We start from the raw sequence: 12,704 nt of genomic DNA, 5'->3' as shown, positions 1-12,704 counted from the left end.
ACGCTGGTGTCCAGTTACTCCTCTCCTGGGTTTTGATCTTTTTATCCTCCCAAAGCCACCTCTGTGAACCCCTCCAAGGGATCTTTCATATGCTATGAGCTTTGCTTCCTCATCAAACCAATAATTCTGTGTCTTGTCCTTTACCAGGTAGCTAAATCTATTTTTGAAGATTTAAGTGGTGTTTCACACTGGTCATCTACAGAGAGGACAAAGGACACTTTGTAGAAGAAAATCTGTAAGACAGTACAACAGATAATGTATATACAAAATACCATATTTTAGCCTTAGTAATTCTTCCCCTAAATTCAGCAAAGTAGTGCTTCATGGTATGAGATTCTACTTTAAAAAAAGTGCAGAGATGTGGATAATACACAGTGAAAACAGCACTGAAGAGCACAGTCAGCCTCCAGTCCAAAACTGTAGTTGTGAAAGTTTTGTCTGTGGGTATCAGAATTCACCTTCTGTGTTCATGAATGGAAATAAGTGTTTGTAAGACCAACATCTTAAGTGAGTGCTACAGGAGGTAACAGGAGAGTAGGAGAGTCAGATTTAAAAAAGGGAAAAGATGTTGCCCAGTTTCACAGTTTTAACAGCTATGTCAGACTTCTCAGATAAGAGATACTTGGGTCTTATTTTTGATAGGCTGATTGTACCTATAAAATATATAAGGGAGGTGAAATTAACTGCAAGCTTTAATTTAATGGGTTAGGGAATTGGGCAGTGAAATAATTCACTGAGAAAAGAAAACACAGCATTCTTCAGGAATTAACTTTGGGAATGTAATATGTTCCAGCCATTGGAAAGAACTTTCCACTGAATTTTAAAAATCCTCAAAGAATTGCACACTTTGAAAAAGAAACTATTTTAATTTTGTATGGCTTTGTTAATATATACCTTTATTATTATCACAGCAGGGCCAGTTCTGTCACCCTTTCTTCACAGTTTATTCCAACATCTTCAAAAGAGTGCAAAGATCTTTCTTGGAAGATGCATCATGAAATACAGAAAATGAGGGAAATGGCCCTTGTTTATCTTGACAGAAGTGGTGGCCTTCAGAAATTTGTGCACGATTGCAAAAAATATAATGGTATTAATCACTCAATAGATAGTCTGTTAAATTGATACATAATGTTACACAAATCTCTGCTATATTTATTTAAGATATGTTTTGCTCCCACAGACTCAAAACAAAGCTATGCTGTTTATCGCTTCATTATTTCAATAAATCCTTCTGATATTGCTGAATTAGATGCAACTCTTGGAAACTACATTCTTCATAATCCCATACAAGCTGCACAGATTTTTCAGTCAGTAAGTGTACTTTTGTCTGTTCTTCTCTATAAATGTGTATCTTCTATATTTTAACTAGATTTTCCTTTCTAAAATGAAGTTATTTTTCTATCACAGGTATGTTTTGTAGCTATTAAGACATTATCATTAATTGAACAACTGCAGACAGAGGCCCAGGTAAGCCTGCATTGTTTTTTTCCATTTAGATCTTAAATCTTTTAAGTATGGTGAAGTATTAACAAATATTTTTGTATTAACTTAACCAGTTTTTCCCTTTGGTTGTAGTATCACTTGAAATTTAAAATAGCTGGAAGTCTCACCCAGCCATATTGCAACAATTCTGAGATAATTAATATGAAAGCTAATTACTCTTGCACTTCATGCACTTCTGAAATATGTTTGTAATAGCTGTATATCACATTGTGTGTTTGTCCATGTAAATAAAGCAGTTTTAAATAAAAAATATATTTTTTGGTATTAATGTAGTTGTGTCTCTTGTTAGATTAGTGTACTGCTGAAACCAACACATTTGCCACCGTTACCAAGTTACGTTCTGAGTCTTTCCGCATTTCCCTTTAATTACACCTCTCAAAGATTTTACATGTCTGAAGGAATAGTAATTGCAATGGGAACTGTAACAAAATATACACAAGGAGCAAGATTTCTTTGTACTGAGGAAACCTGTCCATTTTCTGAAGGTAGTTAAAAAAAAAAAATCACTACTATTTCAAAAGCTTTTTAATAATTTTGATAATGTCACAGAGATGAAAAACCTAGCATGAAAAAGGCATTTTCCTATGCAGTCTCACTGTGCAGACATTTTTGTAAGGAGCACAGCAAGATTTTCATTAACTGGAAGCAGCAGACCTTGCCAGTGGTTGGTTGCTCAGCATTATTAAATGTTCTGGGACCAGCAATCCATTTTCCTAATGCTGAAGGTAGTTTATATGAGGAAAAAATAGGTTGCCAATATAATTTAATAAATTATCTGAAAGCTAAAAAAGCTAAACTAGTAAAATACTTTTTTCTTCTTCTTGGAAACTGTTTCTGTTTATATAAAAATAGTGCAGAACAGTATCCTCAAGTGACTGGTAAAAGCTTCTAGCACAGAACAAGTTTGCTTTAATGAGTAGCTGTCTTCTGTGGAACAACTTCTTTGAGTAATACGACCGAAGTGTTTGCATCGTTGCAGGATTAGGCCTTAAGCACATTTAAGGCTGTTTTGCTTGCTGCTTCCTGTAACAGAGACCAAAAAATTACAAAAGGGAAGCGAAATCCCAAAGTTAGGAGACTGCAGAATAAACCATAATGATGTCTTTATGAGAGCATGTACCTCTGCTAATGAATATCCATATCCCATGTTATTTCCACGCAAGGCAGAAGCAGCAGTTGCTGGCTCCCTGCTGCTCAAAGCCACGCTGAGCTGTTTGGCTTGGGAATGTGCAGTAGAAAATTCTGCCATCTCGTGGCCGAGCTACATTCTATATGAACCTGTGCTCATCAGAAAAAACACGATACATTTGGAATTTCACTGTCTTGGATTTTAATCACTTCTGTTCTTAATGGGAAATTTTTCATGAAAGCCATGTCCTCATTTTAAATGTTTGGTAAATTATTATGATTCCCCCCCCAGGGTTTAGGTACATAAGAGTGCATCTGCCTGGAGCTACAGAATCTGCCACAGTGAGGAGTGATTTTGTGTGTAGTTTGTGTTCTTCACCGCTGCAGGAAGACATGAAATTTAGAGTACTTGGTGGTAGGGTCTGTGTAATTTTATTTTTAGATCTGTTACTTTCCTACTTCTGTTACACAATAAGTAAACAAAATAGTTAAGTGGAAAAAGCCTGTAAATACACCAGTCATTTAAAAAACCCCAAAACAAAACCTGTACCATTTTCAAGAGAACTAACCTTTTCTTTGTCTTTATTTTGCAAGATAAACAAATAGTTGAAATGATTGATGCAAATGTTCTTAATGCTTTGAAAGGATATTGCAATGATAAATCACATTTTAGGATTCAGACCTTTACAGTTTTCTTGAGAGGTAAGCTGAATTTTGGAGATTTGTCAAAAATGTTTTAGAATTGAACTGTAAAAATCCCTTGCATTTTCCTTACAGTCCATTTCTCTGGATAAAATGGTGAAAGTCATAATTTATATTGCAGTTCTCTAATAAAATTGAGGGAGAAAAATACATAAAATTAGCTAGGTGACTAACTAGTATAAACAGGTGATTGAAGAGTGCACGTGGCAGAACTCTTGTGTTCACTTTTATACCTTAATTGAAATGAAATCCCCTGGCCAGCTCTGCAGTATCACATTTTAACTGTAGCTTGGTTTATCCTCCTTTTTACTTCCTTTAGTCATACTGTGTTGTATTAACTTCATATATTTTTAACATCCTTCCTCAATCTAGCTGTTTTCCGCATTCCATCAGGATTTTTTGGCTTCTACTACCAGTACCTTCCACAGCAAACATTAAATGATTTCTAATGTGAATATCCAGCTAAAATCACAACTCGCCAACATACTGACATTAATTATCTTCAAAAACCCCCCAGCCATTCCAAAAGTCTATGGAATTATATGGTTAATTTCTTGAAAACTAAATAGCTCCAAGATACAAGAAACACTTAAAAACTTACACTTTGCATGTATTGTTATAAAACAGAATCTGTGGGTGAGATCCTCTGAGTTAAATAAGTATGCATTAAATTTCCACTGGCCTCAGTGATCAGTGAGGTTAGACAGGGTCGCACAGCTCAGATTCATGTTTAGTTGGACCTCACTCTCATTTCCAAAAAATAAATGTGGTTTTTTTATAAAAAAATAGGCAGAAATACAAAGGTATTTTTGTCTTTTTTAAATCTGTTTAGTTTGAATCTCCCTTTTATTATGTTTTTTTTCTCTGACATTTTATAGGACAGTAACTGACAATGGTGTTACCCCAAGTTTCAGAGAAGGAACACATACTTGCAAACAACTGTCCATTTTCTTTTCAATGCAGAACTAATCACATCATCCGTTTTCTTTATCAGAAATGTACTTTTCCTCACCATGTGCCTTCCTTACCTTTTGCACTAATTAATTAAATTGTATGCTTCACTTTATGCTAATCCATTATGGTGAACCTGGCATCCAACTTGTTTTCTGCAAATCATAAAACCGAACCATTCAGAATGTGAAGTTTTCTGATCGTGTCTGTAAAACTGTTTTATGCCCTAACACAGCTGGAGGTTTCCCCTCCTTTTTTTTTTTTTTTTTTTTTTAATTTCTAGATGAACTGGCCAATAAAATGAAAATAGGAAACCACTACAAGATTATAGGAATTCCAGCTTGTGTACAAAATGGTTTACAAGCTACAGCATGTATAGAAGCCAACAGTGTACAGCTCTGTAAACCAAATGGTAAGAAAATTCAATTAAAAATTGACTAAAACAGTTGGAAAACCTTCTAGAACAAAATCTCGAGAATTGGTACCCTATTTCTATTATCTTGGGGTCCAGGTTACAAAATCAGTCTGGGACTTTCCTCTTACAGTCTGAAATTTATGCTTACTGTTATGTGGGACTTACCTTCTTTTGCCCGCTTCCCATGCATTGGGGAACTACGAAATTACTTACTGCAGTTCTTCAGCTTCTCTTTCCAACTTCTCCTGTCCATTGGAAGGTACTTTGAAATCATACATTACATTAACCCAATATTTCAGTTTGGTACTCCTTTCTTATTCCAGAAGGTTTAGCAGCTCCTGTCTACTACCTTGTTAGTAGTAAAATTAATAGTATCAGATGTTTACGTTCTGAATTTGTGCCTAATACATAAATATATTAGTTTTTTGTAAACTTTGTATCAAGACTGGAATGGTGCTTTGTTCGAATATATCTGTACAGCTCTCTTATGAAGTGTTTGTTAACCTGTCCTTTGTTTTCATTAGGTCCTTCTTTTGTCAGTGACAATTTTAAGTATCTGCTCTCACTGACTTCAAGTTCATGCTGGAGGTTTACAGCCATCCTTGCCAATATCTTTGCTTCTCAAGTGGTTCCACCAGGCAGTTACAATACTCTGAAACTCGCAATACTGCTGAGTCTGGTACAGACATGTGACAAAGAAAGTGCAGATTATCTGGATCTGTTGATTGTCACAAGCGACACACTAGTAATTGACAGGTAAAGAGATTCCTTATTTTTCATGTAAATTAGAATTAAAAACATGAGCATTTTCAAAGATAAGATCAGTCTTACATGAAAGGCTAAAGAGACTATATTTTAAAAGAATATACAGAGCTCCAACTTAGTAAAAATATCAAATTTTTATCCCTGGGCCATTTTTATTTCTTTCAGGTGATAAATCTAGGTCAGAACTTCACTAATAATAAAAGCCCTTAACACTCTCCTAATGATTTCAGTAAGATTTTAACACTGGCACTGTTTAGCAGAGCTCAAACAAAACATTATTCTAAAATCAAAACTGAAGCCTGTTCCAGAAGCTGGTAATGATAAAAGCAAAGGGCTCTACTTTTCAAATCTTGTGTCACTTTAAGCCACTTTCATCACCACTTCCCAGCTATCAGCATTATCAGTTAATAAGCAGTGTGTAAATAGACTTAAATTTTTATCACTTTTTCATAAAAACTATACTGACAAGGTATCAACTGTCATGTGCATCTTTACACGTAGGTCATAAATCCAGCTGTTGTTGCATTAACAAAATGTTTTTCTGCATGTATGCATTTTATGTATTTAGCCCTTCACACAACTATAAACTGTTAACACAATTTCACATACACCACAGAAAAGGACAATTATGCTCGGCTTTACATTTACATTAATTAAAAAAAAAAAATTCTTCTTCCCCAACTCAAATCAGGTCTTCATTTTTATTTTTGGAAAAGATCTTTGAAAGTGGCATAAATTTTATTTTAATTTGAGAGTTCTTCAACAAATTCACTAGTATATACTTTCTTAGCCATTTCAAAATTTACCTGCAGAAATTAGTTCAAATTTGAAAAAAAGGTGTGCTGCAGGATTTTTTTGCCTGAAGAGTTAAGAGTAAGATTTTGTGAGAGAAATCATAGGAACTTGGAGTGTTTTGAGAATCAAAACATCTGGTTGATATCAAAACAGTTGCACGCTGTAGATCTTGGTAAGTGCTGTCACTTGTACTGTCTTGCATGTGCAAATAGTATTTAATTGTCAGCAGGCTGTCACAACAGGCATTTCTTACATCATATTTCTTTTGGTATGGTAGCCTATTTATTAATACTTACTATTTTTAATTAATAATTTTCTCCCAGTTATTAATAGTAGGCTAAATTATGCTCTGACATCTTAAAATCATTAGGAGCCTTTGATTGTGGAACCAGGCAGACATTTTGCAACCTCTTTGTGACAAGGAACATAGTACAGGGGATGAAAAACAAAATCTATATCCTCCTTGTCAAAAAGAATTGGGGAGGAAGGCAGGGGGTAACCCAGGCAGGCAGATTGCAAATTCCCAGCCTTCTCCTTTTTCCCAGATGGCCAGGATTACTAATCACTGGCCTTTTAAATCCCTTAAAAGTTTCTCTAGAACAGGAATAGGAGTTAACAATATGGGGTTAAATTAAGACTTCTTTGACTTCCCAGAAATAACTTCTATTGCAAACCACCATTTGCCTCATATGTTAAATCCAGAAGAAGTACAGTCCTGTTGGTGAGAGAGCTTGGACTTCTACCTTTGTGTTCAAAGTTACTTTAAACATTTAGTTTTGACACTGCTTTTATATTAAGGATTTTGTTGTTGTTTCTAAGTGAGTCTTAAGATATATAAATACCAATATAAAGTATTAAGTTGTTTAAGTTTTAAAAAACTGAACAATAATTTAACAATTTATGACTGACAGAATTATTCAATCCTCTAGGCTTCTGAACTACAGCATGTGTCTTCTACCTCGTGGCGTACGGCACCCACCTTCTAGTGAAGTTTTTCCTTGTGTGTCCAAAGATAAACACGGAACGGGAAGCGCCAGCATTCACGCCTGCAGTGCTGTGCTGGCTCAGGGTGGTGTCTGTTACATAGGAGACTTATCTTCATATAAAAAGGATAAACTCGAACTCCTACAGTCCGGTAATCTCACAGCTACTAACAAATGAGGGGCCAGAACAAAACAAACATGCAAATTCAGGGCTAGGTTCGTCCCCCAGTTTATGGTCCTCAGCTGCTGGGAAAAGCTGTAAGCTATTTCTAACCAGTCTGTGTAAGAAACAAAGACAAAGAAGCCAAGGTCCTATAGGTTACATGTGCTACACAGACTATAGCAGAGAGATCCATGGATCGTGACAATTCAGTCATGGCATTATCCGTAATCACGACCGGTTTCAGATAGAGTGTGTTGGACTACAATTTACAGTTAAACTGGATCGATTACATAAATTACTTACTCTGTCCTTTCCTAGTGCTAGAGAGCAGAATGACAACAGTGTTCATTCCTGGGAAGAAGTACGGAGAAGCAGCTGACCAACAAGTTACTATTTCAGTTCAGACCAGTTTTTGGTCGTTTGTAGGTGTGGATTCGTCCCCAAAGAAACATATACAGAAGGATAACTTCTTAATTGGACAGATGGTAAAGCACATGCCTTGTTATGACAGTAACTCTACTACAGCAGTCACTTGTGTTTATGGTTATTTCAGCTTATAAAATAATGAAAACAATCAAATTTGTTAGTATGTCCCAAAAAGTCATAACTTAAGTGAGTTGATAAATCAAGTATCTTCCAAAATGAGCTAACTTTCCCAAAAGTGGGTATCATTTACTTTATTCAGAACAGCTTTTGACTATTGATAGAACAAGAGGGAATGGCCTTAAGTTACGCCAGGGGAGGTACAGATTGGATGCCAGGAAACACTTCTTCACCGAAAGGGTCATCAGGCACTGGAATGGGCTGCCCAGGGAGGTGGTTGAGTCACCATCCCTGGAGGTGTTTAAAAGACGGGTAGATGGGGTGCTTGGAGATATGGGTTAGTAGTGGACAGGTACGGTTGGACTCGATGAGCTCATAGGTCTTTTCCAACCAGGCCATTCTATGAACTACTATTGAAACAAAATTTTACTGCTATATTTTAGCTAATACATCAGATAATCTTGTAGGAGTCAGTATTTATGGATATTGAGCACTTCAGATGGAAAAAAACTGAAACAACATTTCTACAAGTCAAAAGGCCAAAATAATTTGTTTTCTTTCTCTGGGTCTTCTCTTTAGGATGTGAGTTTGATTCCACCTAACCTTCTAGATGTTTTTGGGCTTTTGATATGCAATGAGTTTCCTTCATGCCAACTATCTTCTCCTCTTGTGCATCATATCTTGAAAAAAGCCATTAATCCTGAAGCCATGCTGTACAAAGTCTCACAGCAGTTCAGAACAGAGGATTACGAGGAGGTAACAGATACTACCCAATAATTTAGAAATGTATTATCCTTGGGAAACTCCTATTTCCGGAATCAGAAGGTTCTGTCTGCACATTCCCATTGCTTATTTTTAAAGCCGTTAATACTCACTTCCTACCCTCTCCACCCACTGTATTCCCAGTAGCACTAATAGGATCATTGGTAAAATTAACTTCAGTTCTTTAAAAGGGCCAGCACAATAAACTCAGCTTGATCTTGTTTCTGAAAAACATGCTGGGTTAACATTCATGTGAGAACAGATCACAGATCCAATACCTACTTCTGACAAGGTGTTTACCATCACTACCAAAAGTTAATATTCCATTCTAAATAAACTGTCACTGTCTCCAGTATAATTAGCAGATGATTCTGTTTAGCATCTGAGATCTATCCCTATGCATAGCTGGTGACAGCTGTCTTTATAAAAACTGTTAGTACAATGTATAGTCCAAACTATATTTCTCTGCCACTGGTATGTGAAAAATGTAAATTACTTATTTTTCAGTTAAATATTTAAAATGTATATCCTCTTTCTAGTTTATTTTGTTTGCTAAGAATCTTCATGTTGAACTGAGTTCAGAAGCAGAAAACCTCATTCAGGGCTATTACCTTGCCAGTCGCAGAGTGAGGAGGGATTCTATTAATGGATCAACATTATCAGCATCTGCGCTAAAAGTTCTGTATGTCCTACTTTCCATAGTAAAGGAAACACATCTACATTTCAAAAAGACATTGTGCTAACCTGCTCAAGAGCTTGTTAAATAAAAATAAAGACAAGCATCTTACATTTTGAAAAGTTAAATCGTAAAGAATTTTACTTGCCATTTATGGATACCATTTATTTTAAATATTGATGTTGAAAAAAAAAGTTTAAAGAACTTTGCCAGGCAAAAACCAGACTGATTTAAGTAACAATATTATCACTATTAAAGGTATCTAGGGAAAAAAAAAAAAGGTATTTAAATTATCACAGCTTTGTATTATGCAAGCAGAAAAAGTATTAACAGTACATATGCCAAGTTCCACTGCTGTCATAGCAGAAAAAAGTCAGGCATAATAATATGTCCTTTGTCAGTGAGAAGTACAACTGCACAGTATTTGTGGGCAGTTTACACAGCTGAAGTATGGAAAAAAGCCCACTCCAGTGTCAACTTTTGATTTACACAAGTGCTTGAAACAGGGCAATAGTTACTGCATTCATGTCTGCAATATTTTTTATTTCTGACATGCTTATGTTAATCTCTCAGGATTTCACTGTCTAAGGCTCATACTAAACTAAGTTTAAGAAAGAAAGTACTTGAGGAAGATGCATTGATTGCCATCTTGTTACTAGAATCATCTCTTACTCTAAAACACGGTAAATAATGTAACTTAGTCTTTAGTCTTGGGTAGATCACTTTCATAATTTGTCAGTTTGGAAGTTTGTATCAGTTGATTCCAATAATAGTTTATTTCAAGTCAAAGTCCAGAATTTCCACTGCTGAAGACTAATATTAAAGTCTTTCCGTTGACTTTCCTGCAAAGAGCCTTGGTACTGTATTTAATTAGGCCGCAGGCCAGCACCAAGCCTCCATACTTTATGCTGGTTTGTGAGGCATCACTCCCCTAACATTGGTCCAGGTTAAAATAAAGACAGATCTCCCTCCTTGGGGAAAGAAGACAAGGGTTGAGGGGTTTTTGTTTATCTAGCATCACACTCACATTTGTTCACACACAAATTTGACACTGAGACAAGAATTATGATGTAACACTTAGTAATGCAATCTTATGTTGCCAGTTTTAAGTAATCTGTCTCAGCTTTTTTTGTTTCCCCCCTTCAAAATCCTGGCAAGAGGTTATCTGAAGTTTGTTAAGCTCAAGTCTCAATTTCTTCTTTGCTTAGGCAAGTCTGCATTATGCATAGCACCAAATCCTGTATTTCCGTTTGACCTCACTGATGAGAACTCCCTGCAACAGAGAGACAGTTACCTAAGGCAGTGTTACCACCACCTGCTCAAGTTTATTGGTGCCTACGGTCCAGGAATTCACATGAACCCTAACGAAGAGTGAAAACTCCACTCTGTAAGTAAAGCCTGAAGCATCTACTTCAGCTTTCTGAGAGACTGAGGTTAGCAATATACAACTAGTAAAGTTTTTAATATTTTTGTAATACAGTTCAGTGCTGTTTTGCTAAGGAATAAAGCACAGGTGACAAGACTGAATTACAAGTTTTGTGACAGTACTGTTTGAAGGCAGGAGGGGTGTCTTCATCCTGGGAGGCCATGGCTTCAGAACAGAACCATGACCTGGACTTCTCTTCCTGGCTACCACTGTTCATCCACAGTTAAGTGACAGGAGTAAAGCAGGGTTTTTAATAAGAATGCAACTAACAATTAAACCAGGAGTTTGGAATCTGACATTTCCTTTCAACTACATTAAGTCTCTGCAGTTTTTGTTGTTGCTTTTTTTCAAATGTATCACCCAATAAGAATTAAATAGTTTTAAGTACATTAAAACTCTTTCTACTGTAAACCAGCTTTCTTAAATTATTACTCATGTTTTAAAAGTATCACCATACTGCTTGATGTTCTGTGTCTTAGTTCTACATCACAGCAACATAATATTAGACCAGGATGTGCAGCTGCAATCTGAAAAACCCCAGTATTTCCACATTACTGTGTACAGACTGCAGGGGACAGTAGAACTCTACAGAAAAAGGAAAAAAAGAAGTGTTATTAGACAACCTGAGAGGGAGCTCACTGAGTTCAACTCTACCTCACTCCAAAAGCAGTGTAAAGAGTGATGTGGTAGAAGATGAGGTGTCTGAGCTACAGTATGCTTCTCCAACTGTGGCTGTTCTTGTATTTTACCTTCCTAGTAAGGATACAGCGGTGTCCTTATGAGCTTTGCATCCAAAAGGCCCATGTTAAAAAAAAAAAAAAGGAGTAGAAAAATTGTACAGGCTTCCTGCCAAATCTGGACAAGCTGAATGCCTAAGGCTTGGTGTGACTCCTACTCAGGATGCCATCCAGAAGGATCATAGTGCTGCTGCTCACACAGCCTCAACAAAAAGCTACAGTCACCGAGAACAGAAATCCACACACATTGCCTTGGAGATAAGCAGAAAAACTGCCACCACTAACACTGTAAACACTCATGTAGACAAGATAACACAGGTTTTCCTACATTTTTAACCCTTTATTTATTCAATTTTGTTCAATTTATTTGGTACACTTAAATATTCGTAACTAACTTCCAAGAGTGTCCACAAGGCCACTTCCCTTTCTAGAGTGACACTCTCACCTGAACTTCACTCGAAGATTATTCACACGTTTTCACTGGACAGCTACTCCTCTGCCTTACTATCGAATCAAGCAGTATTTCTGACGAGTAGGAAGGGCCATGAAAGCTTTTCCAAGTGCATTAGAACTCCACCTTTCAGGGGGCTGATTTCAAACTAAAATAAAAAAAATCAAAATAAGTTAGTCAGTTTTCTGTACACTTCATTAATCTTACATAAAGTTACTAACTTTACTGGCATTTCAGATTCAAAGATACACATCAGAAAATAGTCAGATGGGTAAACGGCAAAGATTTCATCATTATGCCAGCAAGATTATTTCTAGAATAGACTTAAATAGAATTCCTTTATAAATTACTGTTTTTGACAAACCACATGAAGGAATTTATATCCTTTGGAAAAAAAACCTGCAAAGAGCACAACTTTTTATCCTTACCTCTCCCCAGCTTCTCCCATGATGTTTTAAGCAAAAATCAGAAGACTAAAAGCAGTACCACAAGTAAAGGACAAAGTTAGTGGGTAGTCCCAAAGTGTCCTTGGCTAACAGGCCACACCTTCAGCTGACGTAAGGCAGGACAGCTCCAGACAGCAGCAGAAGTGGCCAGCACAGGCCCCCACCAGCTGGCAGTACAGCTGACTGGAGCCCGAGTACTGCGGTACCACAGCAAAAAAACCAACGTACCTTATTAAGCACCCGTACTTCTGGAAGTGG

General features: G+C 36.5%; 1 protein-coding gene and 1 non-coding gene across 2 annotated transcripts; one reads left to right on the top strand and one right to left on the bottom strand.

Moving 5' to 3' along the window:
* The first annotated feature begins 984 nt into the window (after positions 1-984).
* On the top strand, positions 985-10,761 carry MCMDC2 (minichromosome maintenance domain containing 2). The gene is made up of 14 exons (XM_010165579.2): positions 985-1,087; positions 1,181-1,311; positions 1,408-1,467; positions 1,793-1,988; positions 2,924-3,046; positions 3,226-3,333; positions 4,568-4,696; positions 5,224-5,455; positions 7,189-7,394; positions 7,724-7,890; positions 8,528-8,704; positions 9,250-9,392; positions 9,960-10,069; positions 10,595-10,761. The coding sequence occupies exons 1-14, from the start codon at positions 988-990 to the stop codon at positions 10,759-10,761; spliced, it is 2,049 nt and encodes a 682-aa protein (XP_010163881.1). The 5' UTR covers positions 985-987.
* A 1,463-nt stretch (positions 10,762-12,224) lies between these two features.
* LOC114818467 (small nucleolar RNA SNORD87) lies at positions 12,225-12,303 on the bottom strand. The gene has a single exon (XR_003766171.1). It is a non-coding gene; the product is annotated as a small nucleolar RNA SNORD87 (small nucleolar RNA).
* Positions 12,304-12,704: the final 401 nt, after the last annotated feature.

Source organism: Antrostomus carolinensis, unplaced genomic scaffold (assembly GCF_000700745.2).
Source record: "Antrostomus carolinensis isolate BGI_N321 unplaced genomic scaffold, ASM70074v2 scaffold33673, whole genome shotgun sequence".
Taxonomy (NCBI): Eukaryota; Metazoa; Chordata; class Aves; order Caprimulgiformes; family Caprimulgidae; genus Antrostomus; species Antrostomus carolinensis.
This window is presented reverse-complemented; position numbering and strand designations above follow the sequence as displayed.